This window comes from Cetorhinus maximus, chromosome 16 (assembly GCF_964194155.1).
Source record: "Cetorhinus maximus chromosome 16, sCetMax3.hap1.1, whole genome shotgun sequence".
Lineage (NCBI taxonomy): Eukaryota > Metazoa > Chordata > Chondrichthyes > Lamniformes > Cetorhinidae > Cetorhinus > Cetorhinus maximus.
Genome location: NC_135894.1, coordinates 294,810 through 312,135, shown reverse-complemented (window position 1 = coordinate 312,135; position 17,326 = coordinate 294,810). Strand labels below are relative to the sequence as shown.

Sequence of the window (17,326 nt, the reverse complement as noted above, 5' to 3'; positions counted from 1 at the left end):
GGGTGAATATATACTGCTTGAGAGTGAGCGTTGCAATTATTTCCACCATCATCTAAATAAAAGTCATGCATTCATTTTATTATTGTTTGCACTAATTCCAACTCAACTGGTTTTTTGTTGTTGTTGTTTCTAGGGCGAATAAAAACACGTCATCCTTTATAAATTCAGCATCAATAAAAACATCAGAACAACACAGTGTAATCATATGGTACAAAGCAGAGAAGGTTGCATACTTTCCAACTGTGCGGAACAAGCTTGGAGCAGTTAGTCAAGCATTGGTTTTACCCGTTTGATATATATGTTGTAAATTTTGAGCAACACCCTCACTGCTTTCTGGCGACAGATTTTGCGGGCTTGTGAATATTTCACAGAGGACATTGGCAATCATATTAGAGATGGGAGCGACCGATCAAGAGTGGTCAAAAAATAACATGAGTGTTATGCACTTGCGATGGACATATTCTTGGTAAATAATGGGTTAAAAGCGGATGTATTTCTGCTGTTTGTGTTTGTGTGTGTGTTTGCGCGAGTGCGTGTGTATGTGGGTGGGTGAAAGCAGCATGAAGAGGTTAAAATTTGTTTATTTATGTGTGAAAGTGAAATGGTGTTTATTATTGTCTGGGCTGTGTTTTACGGCAGTGAGGCAACAGAAGACGTCCTCCAAAGTCCGATGTTTCATTTTGAGCCCTCGAGTTTTTCCCGCTTGAGATCTAAACAGGTGAAACAATTCACAGTAAACAAAATTAATTTTGCTACTGACGGAAGACAACACCCGCCCAATCAGTCTAGTTTTTGTCATCAAAAAAATGATGGAATATTTAATCAAACGTGACTCATGCTTAGCAACCACCTGCTCATTGAGGATCAGTTTGGGTTTTGCCGAGGTCACTGAGCTTCATTATTCATTTCGGCTTTGGATCAAACATGGAAAACAAAACTAACCTCCCAAGGTGAGGTGGCAGTGACTGCCTTTGAGATCACGGCGTTATGTAACCGAGTGTGGCATCAAGGAGCTCGATCAAAACTGGAGTCTCAGGGATCCAAGGGAAACAATAAAAATTGTCGTCGTTATTTTGAGTCATATATAGGACATATGAAGATGGATGTGGTTTTTGGAGGCCATTTATCTCAGTTTCAGGGCATCACTGCAGGAGGTCCTCGGGGCAGTGTTCTTGGCCCAGCCATCTTCAGATGTTTCATCAATGACCTTCCTTTCATCACAACTTGAGAAGTGTGGATGTTCGCTGATGGTTGCATACTGATCATCACCATTCACTACTCCTCAGGTTCTGGAAAAGTCCATGACTAAGTGCAGGAAAACTTACATAATATCCACTGTTGGGCTGACATGCGACAAGTAGCATTCGCTCCACCAAGGTGCCAGTCAATTACCATCTCCCACAAGAGAGAATCTAAACAACACGCCTTGACATTTAATGGCACGTCGATCTCTAAATTCACCACTTTCAAAATCTAGGGGATTAAAATTGACCATCAATTGAACTAGAATAGCCAGATAAACACTTTGGCTACAAGAGCATGCCAGATGCTTGAACTCTGAAGGGAGGAACACACCCCCTGACTCCACAGAACCTCTCCGTCATGTACAGGGCACAAGTCAGGAGTCTAATGCAATACTCTCCAATTGACTGGACGAGTGCACGATCAACAACACCCAAGAAGCTTGAAAACCTACAGAACAAGGAACTCTGCTTGATTGATACCAATTCCACAATCATCCACTACCTCCACATCGAAGAATAGTAGCATCAACGTGCACCATCTATAGGAGACACTGCAGAAGCTCACCAACGCTCCTGTGTCAGCACCTTCTGAGTGCAGGACCAGGGTCATTTAGCAGGACAAGGGTATTGCGTATATGGAATCACCAACATTTGGAATTTTCCTCCAATGCACATGCCATTCTGACTTGGAAATTTATCGCCATTCCTTCGGTGTTGCTGGCTCCAAGCACTGAAAATCTCTGCCCAGAGGCATTGCGCGGGTACCTACACTAGAGGGACTACAACACTACAAGAACGCAGCTCACCACCTTCTTCTCAAAGACAATTGTCGCCGGGCAATAATTTCTGGCCAATCCTGCGACGCCCATATCCAATAAATGAATAAAATAGATCGTATGATCTCAACAGGTGCATACACCTAACAACGCTTTGTTCTGTCAACAATATGAGTGAGCTTTAAAACAGATCCTGTTCTTTCCGCACATGTGGGGAAGTGAGTGAAGGAAGAAACATAAGTAATCATCGATTCCAAAATCAGTGGTGGAGGCTGAGGAGGTGGAGTTCTCCCAGAAGGAGATGGTAAAACAATTCAGGGATGTCTCCAACGCATCCCTGGAGAGACTCAGCTAACACCTCGACTTATTTGAGACCGTGGTGGGCCAGAGTCAACCAAACACAAAAGTGCATAAGCTAAGTCGAGATGATGGATTGAACACACAACCCTTTGAAAAAGCTCTCTGCTCAACCATTCAAGCAGCGCGTGTCCGTTAGTGAGACTCTGCAGATCGCGCAGTGGACTATCAGCCATTTTAGAACCGATATAAGCAGAGAGGAGGAAAGTCACCAGCAATGCAGAGCGACAGGCTCAACAGGTAAATAAATCTCTATCTCACCCAGAGTTCACATATCACCGCCGGCACTTTCCCGTGTGAAGAAATCATCATGAATATGGTCCAGCAGCAAGTGTTCGCCCTTAGAATCACTGCCGACAGTCTCAGCATCGTCGTAATCGCGGAAAGCTGGGAGGAACAAACGATTTTCTGTGAGATTAATTCCTACAATGAATACTTAGAACAGCATTGAGAATTGTCAATCAACCAAAAAAATGAGAGGAGAAGACAGTGGTTCTATTGCGCATACAGGGGAGGGAGCTTAAAGCGTGCAGAATTTTTGGAACATTTCACGTCACAGTATTTTTATTTTTTGTTTTTATGTCACGTGTCACACTGACCAATGATCTCTCCAGTCTGCATGCTCATTTCACATTTCAAAGAGTATTGGGCCTTGTGAAGAAACTAATAACATGATATGCACTTTAAACGAAACTATTTCAATCATATATATTAGTGAGTGCAACCACATGATATTGTATCTGCCTGAAAGTATTTTAGAAGCGTTTCTATCAAAAGTCACTCTTTAATACCTGATATCATCTGTCGTGCAACTTAATGGTGTATTCGTATTTTTTTCATACTTCTTATTCGATTGTAGATATTATTGAATGTGAAGGACGAAAACCAGATGGTCACAGCTAAAAGTTTACCCACCTAGACTACTGGAGGAGCTATCGTCAACATTTTCCGATCCAGGGCCTTTGTCATCCAAAATGTGGCTTGTGTAATATTCGATATCATTGAGTGAGTCAATGGAAGCAGACTCTGTTAAAGTGAGGGCAAAAAGTACGCTGCTTCTTGGAGCAATAATTGATGTCATTATAGCGTCATCACTTTGCAGAAGCATTTAGCCCAATGGAGTAGAGATCAAAATAATTAATGGTCCATTTAGCAATGTCCGGGTTTTTGTTACCTTACCGCATTTTTTCCAGAAAATTCGTCAAATGGATTGTAGTGTTTCAAGGGGATGGCCGTTATTAGCTTATCAAGGCATCCAGGGATGGAAAGTAAATCTTTCGGAAGACCTCACGAAGGCAATATAACCTTCAGTAGGTCAGTGGGGGTAGTTTCCTGATCTAAAGTCCCTTCCCCTCCCCAAAACTCCCCTTCTCTTTTATTTTCGGAGACGTTAAATACGTTCCATTTGACGGAAGAGAAAGGAACTCATGGGCAATGAAAAGAAAAAGAGGCCAACAAACATTTTATGCTCCTTCTTTTCAGCTTTTTTGGATATGTTTCGCTCCCAACACAATTTCCTTCTTTGTAAAGTGTTTTGAGCCTCATCAAATACTCCTATATATCATTTAAATATATGCCGACCAGGACGCTAAATTATACTCCAAATTCCCTCTAACCAAGATTCGATTGACATTCACCAGACTAATCTTGTTATTTCAGTCCATCTATCCATAACTAAAATATAGTGTTTGGTTTGGTTTTTGACAGACTTATCATTCTGCATCGATTTTCTTTTTTTTATTTGTTTCCCTGAACTCCTGCATCCAACGACATTAATATTTAATTCCGATTCATTGTTACAGATCGAAAATTAATTCTTAGTTTATCTCCAGATTGAAATTCCTCATAATTACTTACGTCCAGATTAATTTGCCAACAGTATGTCCATTGCCGCCAATTCATTAATGGCTCTTTTTAAAATGCTTTCATCCAGCCCACCACAATTTGGTCAATAGTTAAATTGACGAAAAAAAATATCGTTTTTAGCCAAAGTCTAAAACATTCAGATACATTTTGAACAACAGTGATCCCAGCAGGGATGCGTGTTGAAAACCCATTCCCACTTTCTTCCATCTACATAATTATCCTGTATCCCACACTCTGCTTTCTGTCTTGTAGGCAGCAGGCTACCCAACCTCATAGGTGTCACTTGCCTCTATGTAAATTTAATGAATAAGAGAAAACAGTTATTTTTATGATCACCAGATGTCCTAAGCTGTTTGCAGCTAATGGATACTTGTGATGTATCGTCACTATTGAAATTTGGGAAACGCGGCAGACAATTTGTAAACAAAAGTCTTTCACGGGCAATCCCTGCTATGTGCTAATTAGCAGATATCCTTACGTTGTGCATTGCCACAAGTGATAAATATTTGTCAGTATAGCAAGGGCAACTCTCAAGTCTCCAGGAGCAGACATTTTGTTGACCACTTAAATAACGACTCTGAAAGAGAACCCTGATTAGAGGGCATGAGCCCCTCATTTCTACACCAGAGTGGCAGCCATAATATTTCTGTACAAGTACTGGAGTGTAAATGGATGCCGGAAAATATTGACTCAGAAGCAAGATTGACAACCACTGGGCAATAGCTGATAGGTAAGCACTTGTCTTATCCATCAGTATATAAAGTGGACATTTCCCAAAAAGTATTTATCATATCCACAGAATGTATGTCCTCACTGCTAACCTTTTCTATGCTGTTACATTTTTGAACATTTTGTTGAGGTTCCTAATGTGAGAGATTCCATAATGAAATATTTGCTGACTGCGCTTTACGTTATTCATTCCAATTTGTACTCTTTTCCTCCATAGTATCAATTTAATTAGTTTCTCTCCAACCAACGTTCAGAAAGAGGATCTTTTGCCCCTGGACATTTTCCTTCTTCATATTTAACTGCACATTGAATGTTAGTTATCTGGCAGGATCGTGGAAGTACTACCGCTTGACATAATCTCGTTAATCAGTGAAATTGCATCTCTAACTTCTTCTAATATTTTTATTTAATGAATGAATGCAAACTGTTCTGACCAGTGCTTTTTTGGAAAGTTTTTTTTTTAAAGTTTCACTTTAATTCATTTTAAATGTAATTATGTCAGTGCTAACCTAATTTTCCAAATTCACGTCCTCTTACCCCTGGCAAATACTAAAATAATGTTATTGATTAATATTTCTGATATTACAAGAATGTTGTTCTTATTCTTTCAGTTCCTTTTTGGAATACAGAATTGCCATTCTGACCTACCGATCCTTTGTGCCGATAAATATTGTCCTAAATTGCTAGACGATCCTGTCTGATTTCATTGATTAGTCATTACTTTCACACGAATTACATTTGTCATCTTTCTTCGTTTTCTCCCTTATCCAGCTTTGCCACTCCGCCGCTTACCACCATTTGTTATTCTTCCATACGTTATCGTTATTTCTTTTTTTCCTAGTGTGCTGATGTTCCCAATGGTTTGCCCAAGTGTTTTGCATATTCTTTTTAGCTATTGAAATATACTCACTTGGATTCATTTGAACATAGTTTGAATGAGCTTTTTTTTCAATTATGGATATACATAATTTTGAAGAAATTATTTCCAAATGTAATTCTCTTCCCCTGAGATCAGAGGACCTGTAGACTATCATAGTTGGAGTGAGCGGATTGCATGTTCTATTCAATAATACTCTCTTTGTGTAATTTAGTCACTCAGATATACATAGGAGGCAGTGAGCATTCCCTTGGGAAGTGGCAAAACAGCGATCTGCTCGCTATTTTCAACCAAATGGCAAAACACCTTTTGTGCAAGACAGAATTATGGTAATTTTGTGAAGCTCATTACTCTTCTCACATAACAGACGCACACAGAGATAGGACACTTACACATGAGGAAAGTAAGAGGATTGCCAGTCACGCCCATTCATTTCACGGACTTATAAAGGGGGTAAACAGAATTGAAATTCCGCATTGCGGATTGGTATTGCAATGGAAGTTACACACCTGAGTCACGGGTCAGAGCCGGATTCTTGACAGGCGGAATATCTTTAATTTCTTCATAAATTGCTTGGTTCAAATCAATTGGTGAACGCATACCGCCAGTGACATAACCTGATGGAGACAAGGAGGACGGATTAATAATTTGTTGCGTTTTACCTTTGTTTAATAATACAATGTTTGCAAATAATAACACAAAGCAGGTGCTGAAAGTGAATGCAGAAAGTCAGTGAGCTGGCTATGAAGGATTTCTTGTTAAGTAGGTATTATTATGACAGACCGCGTATCCATATGTGTATGTGTTTGCGAGAGAGAGAGGGAAAGGCATAGAGAGATAGACGGTATGTGCGTGCGACCATGTCTGTGTGTGTGTGTGTGCGTGTGCGTATGTGTGTAACCGTATGGACATATCTTCAACTCCACCTGACTAGGGCCCAACTTAATTAACCTTAGAAATGACGAAAGGAGACGTTTTCGGGAGAAATCAATTCCTACTGATCACTCGATCGTGAGGCGCTCCGGGATTTCAGCTGAAGAGAAACTTGGAAAAAAATGACTCAAATCTGCCGACAGCATCAGTTTGGAAAGACGAGTGAGGAGCTCACGTTTCCTTTATGTATCACATCAGCATTAAAATTAATTTGCCGTGTACACCGAACAGGAGTGTGATGGTTGTTCAGATCAGAGTATTTAGTTTTGGCAGGGTAAACAATATTCGTAAAGTGGTGCCTAAAAACCCAAAAAAGGCTAATGCCTCAAAAGTGTGGATCGATTCTGTCTAGGCAGCTCGAGATTGGGCATCCTGGCACGGAAATGGGAGGAGTGGACGGACACTGATTGGATAGAGGTCGATTCACGGATGGATAATGACTGGGCACTAAGTCTAAAATGCTTTAAAAAAAACATTTAATCTATTGCTACAAAAATTAGATTGACATTGAGCCAGAGTAGTGGTGCATCAATTAGGACTGTTAGTGTGGACAGTCAAGAGACACTTCCATTTAATTGTCACATTTCACTGTTTCGCCAAGTGCTTTGATCGACAATAGTGGCTAAAATAGGTTAAAATTATTTTCCAACATGACAAGTGACATTCTATGGAAAAGGGCAGTAAAGTGTGTCCTCGCCAGGGTATGTGGAATTAAAACGCACAAAAAAAAAACTGGAGCCAATAGGATTCAGGGGGAAAACTCTTCACTGGATGGAGTATGAGTGAGCAGAAAACTAGGGATTTGTGGCTGTTGGAGGTCAATAATCTTTCAGTCCTGGGACATTCATACAGGAGCTCCTCAGCATATCATGCTAGACCCAACCATCTTCATCTTCTTCATCAATAACCACCTCGTCAAAAGGTCAAGAGTGGGGATGGTCGCTATGATAGTACAATGTTCATCACCAGTCACGAATGCTCAGCTACTTCAGCAGGCCATGTCTACATGCAGCCACGTATTGATAATATCCTGGACTGACTTTCAAAGTGGCCAGTAAAATTTGTGCCTCACAAGTGCCAGGTAAAGTCCATCTCCAACAACTTATAATCTAACAGTCAGCCTTTGACATTCATTGGCATCGTCATCACTGAATCCCCCGCTAACGACATCCTGGAGGTTTCCATTGACCAGAAGCTGAAATTGTTGCGATTTAAATGATTTGTTAACAAAATCTGTTCATAAGCAAGGAACCCTTCTGAGGTAACTCAACTGCTGACTCGGCAAATCCTTAACACCATCTGCAAGGGGCAAGCAGGAGTGTAGATGGATACGCTCCATTTGCCTGCTTGAGTGCAGCTACAAGAAAACTTAAGATGTTTCCCACCATCCAGAATTAAGACTTCCGCTTTATTTTCTCTATATGCACAAGCAATCACTTCCCCCACTGCCAACGTTGAGTGGCAGAAGTGTGTACAATTTACAGGATGCACATGAAGAGGTCAGCAAAGCTACTTAGATAGGGCCTTCTAAAACCACATAAACGACCATCGAGAAGGACAAGGGAAACAGACGCATGGGAAAACCACGTCCTGGAAGTTACCCTCCAAGCATCTCACAATACTGATATGGATATATGCCGCCCTTCCGGCACGTTCGCTGGTTCAAATCCTTAAACTCCCTCCCTAAAAACACTGTGAGTCTACCTGCACAACATGGACTGCAATGGTTCAAGAAGGCAGTTCATCAACACTTTTTCATGTGCAATTCTGGATGGGCAATGAATGCAGGGCGGCCTGCGAGGCTCAAATCTCATTCACGAATTTAAATTAAAAATAAAAATATCGGAGATTTAATATGAAGTCAGTGGTAAGAGTAGAGTCTCACCTTTCCTTGATGATTGTCTCCGCATTAGTACAATTAGTCCGATGAACTCAAAGATCAACAGGGTCCCGAGTGTTATACCGATCGCAAGAGGGATAGAAATAATCTCATCTTCATGTCCTTAATGAAATGTTAAAGAAAAATTAAACTGGGACACAGAATGTTAGGTTTCTGTAAATGGTCCATCATTCTGAAACACTGAGATTAACTTCAGAATTATTTTAAACAACAAGATAATGTCAATAATAACAGACCATTCGGGACATTAACCTTGACAGGAATATTACTTGTTAATAATCCCAACCTGTGGCAGTGGACGGAGAAGCAGTCAACGAAAATTCGGGACCTACGGGATATTATGCAAAAAAAAAAGGATAGAACTCCAATTTAGAAAGCCATCTATTTTTCATAATTTACAAATTCATGAGTCATATTCAGCGAACAATGACCAACCGCCACTATCCCGAACACAATCCCCACCGTTCTGCACTACCCCTACCGGAACAAATCGCACTGGTGTCCTCCTTGTGATCACAGTCAGGGTGAAGAGACGCTGAGGAACGACAATCGGATAGAAAGGATTCGCTTCCAGTACATCTCACTTCATCAAACCAGATATCACCTTCGCCCTGGCCAAAAGCGGCCCATCCTGTTGCCAATAGAGCAGAGCCACAACCCAGCTGTCTGCAGACAACATTGGCATCGGCCATATCCCAGGAGTCATCACAGACCGTGCCCCAGGTATTATTGCACAATATCTCCACTCTCCCGGAGCAGTTGTTGTTACCTCCAACCAGGCGCAAAACTACACCAGAATCTGTCAAAGAGAATCAATCACTAATTTTGCTGCAGAAAAATACAGATATACAACTCAGATAATTGATATAATAAAACGGAGCAATCACCTGGTTCTCGACCACAAAAATGTTCACTGTCGGGCTGGCCCTCCGTTATATTTCCCCCTGTTGAGAATGTAAAAGTGCTGACTCATTTGGCCATCAATGATTGAAATAACGCACGGATATTTGGGGGAGTTGTTGCATTACCTGAACAGACAACTCCTGCATCCTTCCTGTGATAACAGTTGTGTTGTCCCCACGGGTCTGTCTGACACTGCCAAATGGTCCACTCTTGTGAATTACATTCGATCTCATCGAGCCAAATAGGTCCGGATCCCTCTCCGAATGACAAAGTGCTATACTTAATATGATCCAAGGGGCCGCACTGCAACTGTTTGCATATCACCTCAGCATCATGGGGATCAAGCGCGTCAGAGCACACTGTTCCCCAGGTCCCATTGTAGAACACTTCTATTCTCCCCTCACAGCGATGCATTCCATTCACCAGCCTCAGCTCGTTGTGTTCTATAAACGAAATCAGAATTCTCCAGATGGTTCCTGTGATAAATGGAATTATGACAAATGTGCCCCCTCAACCCAAGTTGTGCCAGATGTTTTCACTGAATAGGGATAATTATTTCACAAATGTAACAGAGGAACATTTACAATTGAATTATACAATCAAGGATAATCAACAGAGTTTCGAAAAGAGCGATTTATACATCTCCCAATTCATTGCATTACTTAAAGAAGTTTCATAAAGATTATGCAGAGATAATTATGTCTATGTAATCCACGGGGATTTTGAAAAAAATCACTTCCGATGTGTTATTACACAGCAGAATTAAAGCTAAGATCAGGGAACATGAAATTAACGACACGGTAGAAAAAAAAAGAGTCAACAAGCAACAAAACAGGATGTCACATAAAATTGCAGAAGTTGGGGCGTGGTGTACACATGGATTGATGCTGGGAGTCACTTCTGCTAAATATTAGCATATACTATTTGGTATTTGGAATTGAAGTAAATGTTCAAAAAGTACAAGGGCATAAAGTTCATACCAGGACATACTCCACTAACTGCAAGAAGACGTTCAGAGACGGCAGGATATGCGTGTCAATGACGGAATAATTTCAGCACTGGTTAGACTAAAGTCGTGTTTTTTGGCACAAAGAAACACAAGAGCCAAACCATTTGGGATTTCAGGAGTATTTTTGCAATCTCTATTGCGCTGATATAAGGAGAATTTGGAACTTGGAACATGTACGTTTGGTGGGGCGAATTGTCGTGACGCCTTGAATGTGACGTTTGATAAACTCACGAGGGAAAAATAACAGAGTGGAACACAGCTCGGGTCAGATTAAATCATCAAAGAATTATGTGCAGAATAAGCAGCCGTCAGACGTGTTGAGCGGAATGGACAGTTCAGGTGCAGTTTCTGCGCCATTCTGTAAAATGCCACCTGTTTGAAAATTCTCTTATAAAGGAAATTAGTTAATTTATGCCACCCTTACCTGAGCACATGATCTTCACATCTTCTTTATGAGAACAGTCGTGGGAACCCCAATATGGAGACGGACATTGCCAGAGATTAGATTCCTCTCCTGAACAGTTCAAGCCTTCCAGCCAAACTGGACCTGAGCCTGATCCACAAGAAGAAGGAAGTGTTGCGTGCACTGCCTTTCCACAATGCAGCTGTTTGCAAACTACGTCAGCGTCTGTCAGATCCCAGGTATCATCACAAACTGAGCCCCAGGTCCCTTTGTAATAAACCTCCACTCGTCCTGCACATTGACTTCCGCCGTCTGACAGCCTTAACTGCATGTGCTCTTATCCAAAAAATACAATATATATCATGATTCTTCGATTGCACATTTATCTCAAAACTCAATTGAAACTATTGGATATTGTCCAGCAAAAGTAATAAAAAAAAACAATTAACTTGTTTGTGACAGGTTACTGTTTCTATGGTTGAAAACATGTAATTCGAATTACTTCTAATAAATAATGTATATTGCACAAACATTTCAGGTATTCCGACACCTGAGTCCTTCCACATTTTGGCTTGCAGTTCATATAGTGGTTGCTGAATACAATGTGCGCTTTTTCAAGAATTGAACTTTTCACATTAATTGTTCCACCCCAACTATTTATGAACATCAATTTTATAAAGCTTTATTTTTTTTTCCCTGCACGCACCTCGAACCCTTTTTTCACTTGATTTCTGAATATCTCGCTATTTTGCTTTAATAATATGGAAAAAAAAGATGATGTAATTCCTCCAGAGGCGTGGTAGCATCAGTGGAAAAAGAAACCAAGTTGACGTTCCTGACACACATTTCATAGCAGCTTCGCCTTCTGCAGCTGACAGGCCTATAATTGCCTCGGTATTTCAAGGATGAAATAATCCATAAACCCCAGGAGCGGCCTGTTGCCTTGAGCCGTTAATGAACTGCAATTCTATGAAAACATTGTCAAATTAACACACCCATTCGCACCAAGCTGTATCGCCCCTGCCGACAACCGCCCCCCCGCCTCCCACTCACTACTCCGCCTGCCACCATGCGAACAACTGCAAAGGACTCTCCCAACCGTGCAGACAGAATTTCCTGTCCTACAGAAAATTGAGAATTCCGTCGTTAATAAATGCACAGCAAAAATGCATGTCCACCTTGTTGATCAGTTCTTTCCGCACCCACTCTATCCGCGCCAACCCTCCAGTGATAAGCAGTTAGCTTAAAGGAGCTCGAGGAACAAGTGACATATATTAACAATTACCTCCTTATCAGATATTTATATTTATGTTGCTATAAAAGTAAACTATTTATTCACCTGAACACAGAACCCCGACGCCGATACTCTCATTGAGAGACGGATTCAGTGCAAATGAGCTGCAGTTGCGGAGATGCAATTCGTTTCCTCCACACTGGACATCATTCAACCACACAGGCCCTTCACCCTCTCCATACTTTGAAAAGTTATAAGCAGCAATTGCGACACCACATTCTAGTTGCCTGCAGACCACGTTAGCATCACTGATGTCCCAGAGGCTGTCCTGTACTCTGCCCCAGCGACCGTTGCTGTAAATGTCCACCCGACCATCACAGCGGCTTCCCCCATTCGTCAATCTCAGTGACCAACTTTCATCTACAAGAAGAAAGCCATTGAGAGCAACGGTTAAAGTTCAACAAAATAATGCCCATTTGATTCAATGTAACCGGGACAATAATTGTTCACTTAAATGTTTGACCCAGGTGCCAAGGTGAAGCATATCACTGGGAGCCTGCCGAGCTCTCTGAGGCGGGAGGGTGAACAGTCATCAGTCGTGCTCCGTTACTGGAGCGATGACAGAGGTAGGAAGAGGGATGTAGTCCTGCAGATGAAGTTTAAGGATGTTGCGAACAATCTACCAAGGACCAATGGATGTTTTCATTTGTTTCACCTGAAAAAATCCAGGGGTGATGTCCGTCTGGTTTATTGGTTGGGCAGTTATCAACGAATTTGCAGGGATTTGTGAACGGGCAGATAATGGTAAAGAGGAAAACCAAAGTGCTGAGAAAACTAGAATAGGAATATGGAACTAAATTGGTGTTATTCAGGATGAGAGTAAGAGGGAATGTAATAGGCCCGTAATTAGATTTACCGTTCAGTTTTGTGAACATACATTGTGGTAAATAACTTTCGTGACGGGCAGGCGCAGTTAGCCACCACTAAAAATGATTCAGGAGCGATGACGGACAATTGGCTTAGACAAGTGCAGGAAAATGCAAAAACGCCAAGTCTCCCTGGGTGATGAAAGATATGGGGATTAAGGTGAGGCAGAGAAAAAAAAAAAGCAAACTATTTTGAATTTGGATAATGCAAGTGAGATCCACGATTAATGTACAATTCGCAGAGCGTATAATACACTCCCACTAACATAAAACGGCATATTACAGTCTTATGTAGGCACTAAGCCGACATCAGTAAGGAATTCGGCATATGAAGGCTGATGTTATGGTTCAGGTGCTGAGTGAGCATTTTGAGAATATTTTTGCCAAGGAAGAAAATGCTGCTCAATGATGGGCTAAGAATAAACAGATTACACAATGGAATGGCTAGATATTTATAATGAGGACGAATTATCTTGGGTAACTGCTGTTGAATTTGACAGGACACATGGAGTGGATGCGATGTACTAGTGGAGCATGTCCAATGTCAGAGCTGAAATCGCCAGATAATGGCCATAATGTTCCAATCATTCTTCAACACCGATAACTAAAGTATCCAGATATTAGACACTTGTTCAACAAAGGGTGTAAAGATAAACGCAGTAACTACAGAACAGTAAGTTTAATATTGGCTATGGGAAAGCCTCTTTTTTCATGGAAAATATACCTTGGGGAAGAAGTAACAGCGAGTTGAAAAACTTGAGGGTTACTCAACAAACTAGGGAGGATTTGTTAAGGGACAATCGCATTGGACGGATTTGCTGGTTTAATTTAATGAGGTTACTGAGAGTGTTAATGGGGCCAATGTGGTGGATGTGGTTTTGGTGGACTTTCAAATGACCTTTGGTAATTGGCCACGAATGATGCTTGTCAGTACTGTTGGCGCCTATGGAATAAAATGAAAAAATGGCTGCTTGGAGATGGAATTGCTGTTGGAAAGGGAACAGGATGCCGTGTTTAACCTTTTTTTTTCCAGGCCGGAGGAACGGAACATTCCACCTGGCTAGAAACCCTGATTTTCCGTTGATATATATTAGCCACCGAGACTTGATTGTAAGAAGAACATTTTCATTTTTTTAATTAAAATTAGACGGAATTTTTAAGTGTTGTATACTGTGAACAGGATGAAATTCAATCGAACACAGAGAAGTTGTTATAACGGAGTGGGATGTGCCACATGAAATTCAGCTCAAAGAAGTATCGCTTGGCCCACTTTTGTCGGTAGTAAAAAAAAATGCATATTTAAAGTAGATAACCCTTTTCTCTCGAAACTTACGGATGTCTCAACGCAAGTTACAGTCATTTATTTGCATTGTGAGTGTCGTCACTGTAGCAATTTAAGGAACGACACAGCCATTATGGGCGCAGTAAAATCGCACAAACAGTCGTGTGATAATGACCAGATGAGCTGCATTGTTTGATATTGATCAAGGGATAATATTGGATAGGACACCTGGGAAGATTCCCTGGTTTCCCTGAAAGTAGCGTCATGGTTAATACTTTTATTAACCACCACTGAAGAAAGCAGTTATGGCATCGACTTTATCTCTCACCTGCAACACGACAATTAATGGAGGGCAGCATTCCCACAGCACTGCACTTCATTCTCAGACTTGACTAATCTGCTAAATAACTTGAGTAGGGCTTGTACCAGGCCTTGTGCTTTAGAACTGAGAGTGTCATCAAGTGGGGCAAGATTGGCAAACGTTAGACTCGTAGAAGGAACAATGTAGAACGGGATCATTTCTAAAGGAGTTTCAGCAGCTGTGGAACCTTGGGTGAATGGGTAGAAATGATTGCAGATAACAGAGCAGGTTGCATAATGGCTATTATAGTTGTGGGTTATTTGGTTTATAACTAAGGCACAGAGTACACTGCAGGGAATATGTCATGATTCACTTCGGCCTCAACTGGAATACTCTGTCCATTTATCAGCTATATACATTATGGACGTTTTGACGGCTTTAGAAAAGTGCAGAAAAGCTTCAACATATGTTTCTGGGGATGATAAACTTACTTTTCCTCCACAGTTTGGATGTTTTTTTATAAAACATAATAAATTCTTTTTTCAAATGTGAATGATAAACCTATGCATGGTGCATGCATTAAAATAGCAATAATAATGTGCTAATCTCAGATAATGTAGAAGTTACTGACTGACAAATAATTACGTTATTCCAGAACAATAAAAAGAGCCAGTGAAATAGAAAGATGTGTTTAGGAATGAAAATGTTAGAAGTAGACAGCAATGGCAGTTTCTCAGTTTCTGAAAAAGGCAGCAGTAAGATTTTTCGTCTTTCGGAATCATTCTACTCACTTGAACAGCTCAGGCTGACATCGTTCATGTGGGTGCAATCGTTTTGATTTACTGGAGAGCTTGGACAGTCTGCCAGTCTTGTCTCATTGCCTTTACATTCAAATTTATCGCTCCCTAGAAGTCCAGTGCCCTCTCCAAAATAAGCCACTTTTCCCAACGACACGGCGACTCCACACTGAAGCTGATGGCAGACCACACTAGCGTCATTCCAATCCCAGTGCATATCACACACTGTTCTCCAGGTTCTACCGAACCGTATCTCCAGTCTGCCCGAGCATTGGGAATCCCCAGATATTAGTCTGGGAAGCCTGTCATCTGAGTAAAAACAATTCATGATAACACCAATCATTTTCAATATTGTGGGTATCTGTTTAAGCAAAACCCTCATGATGCCTTCCGTTAATGGTTTTGTTCCGGCACAATACCAATTAAGCTAAAGACAATCTTCCTCCACAAGTTATTGCTTGTAAAGTGGACATATGCATCCTTTAACACACTTAGAGTTATTGCGACCTCAGTTTCGTGTTCCAAGCATGCACTCTATCTGCAGAGAGAACTTGGCTAAGCATCTATTGAGAGAGATATGCATTTTGATGTCAAGCAATTTCTGCTCTTCGGGCAGCCAACTTCCTAGGTTCCCACATTATTTTTAACCCGATTCCCGTCCAGAAACCAGAGACAGAGACGCGGCCTATGAAGGCCACTAACATTCCGCCTAAACTGAATGAAGCAAAGGTAATGTGACCCTCTCCCTCCAACCATATCATCCTTCACCCCAACACACTGGCACACTTTCGATGAGCAGGCGATAGATTTCATTAATGAAGATCAACTGGAGTACGACTTTTCACAGATGGTACTAATTGGCACTAATTTCCAAATATAAAATACATCAGGTGGCATCGAACACCCGACCCCCAACCCCACCCCCAACAATCCCTGCGAGAAAACATCCGAAAACCAAAAAAAACTTTTCTCTTCCTTTCTGCATTTTCTATCGAGTTCTATTTAATAGGTTGAAATATATATCTCTTCTCAACGTCCCAATTTATCTACTTTCACTACCTCTGGCCGCTCACTTTGCAATCCCCTCTCTTGAATTTATACGACCCACTCTTCACAACATCTACTTAAATGGAAGCGACTGCAGCTTTCACTTCATAAAAATTCCAGGGCTTAACTCTTCACTGTCAACTGGCGACTGGAAATAAACATATTGGAGACACTGTGGCGGGCCAGAACATCGTTCAGATTAATCCAGGAATCCTATGTTGTCCTCGAATCTTTAGAGTTTACAATTGTTCTGCTGGCGTTTGTCATTTCGTCGATGGAACACATTGATGAACAAAGACACAAAACAACCTGAGGCATAAAATGATCGATCGGGGAATATCTTCCTCGGGAAAAGGTACGAACACTGGAAGTGCAAAGCATTGTTAATGGTTCTTTCGAACAGGTCAGTAAAATCTAACGGTTACAAACAAGGGAATAAAAAAATTGCTCGCGCTCTTTTACCATTTTAAAGATATTGAGAGCTAGAATTTAAAGGAACGGATCCGTGGATAACCATGTACAGTTCTGATAACCAAGCCTTAGATTGAATACGCTGATCATGTAAGGAGTGCAGTTCGGGCTCCCCAAAATTTTCCCAGTCTTCCAAGTGTTAACTTGATATTCAATGTGCAAATTAATGGGAAGACATCGATACTCCATTTTTATTCTCTCTCATCCTCATTCGGCCCTCATATCTGGTTTAATCAGTTCAGTGAAAGGCGATGATAAAGCAACCTCATTG

At 41.1% G+C, this 17,326-nt stretch overlaps 1 protein-coding gene across 1 annotated transcript in view; it reads right to left on the bottom strand.

Moving 5' to 3' along the window:
- The window catches only part of LOC144692025 (scavenger receptor cysteine-rich type 1 protein M130-like), a 314,365-nt gene extending 298,485 nt beyond the window's left edge, over positions 1–15,880 (bottom strand). The window contains exons 1-4 of the mRNA XM_078560582.1: positions 15,532–15,880; positions 12,337–12,651; positions 11,019–11,333; positions 9,711–10,028 (exon numbers count right to left, since the gene is read on the bottom strand). Coding sequence (XP_078416708.1) covers positions 9,711–10,028; positions 11,019–11,333; positions 12,337–12,651; positions 15,532–15,880 — 1,297 coding nt within the window. The remainder of the gene's footprint in view (positions 1–9,710; positions 10,029–11,018; positions 11,334–12,336; positions 12,652–15,531) is intronic.
- Positions 15,881–17,326: the final 1,446 nt, after the last annotated feature.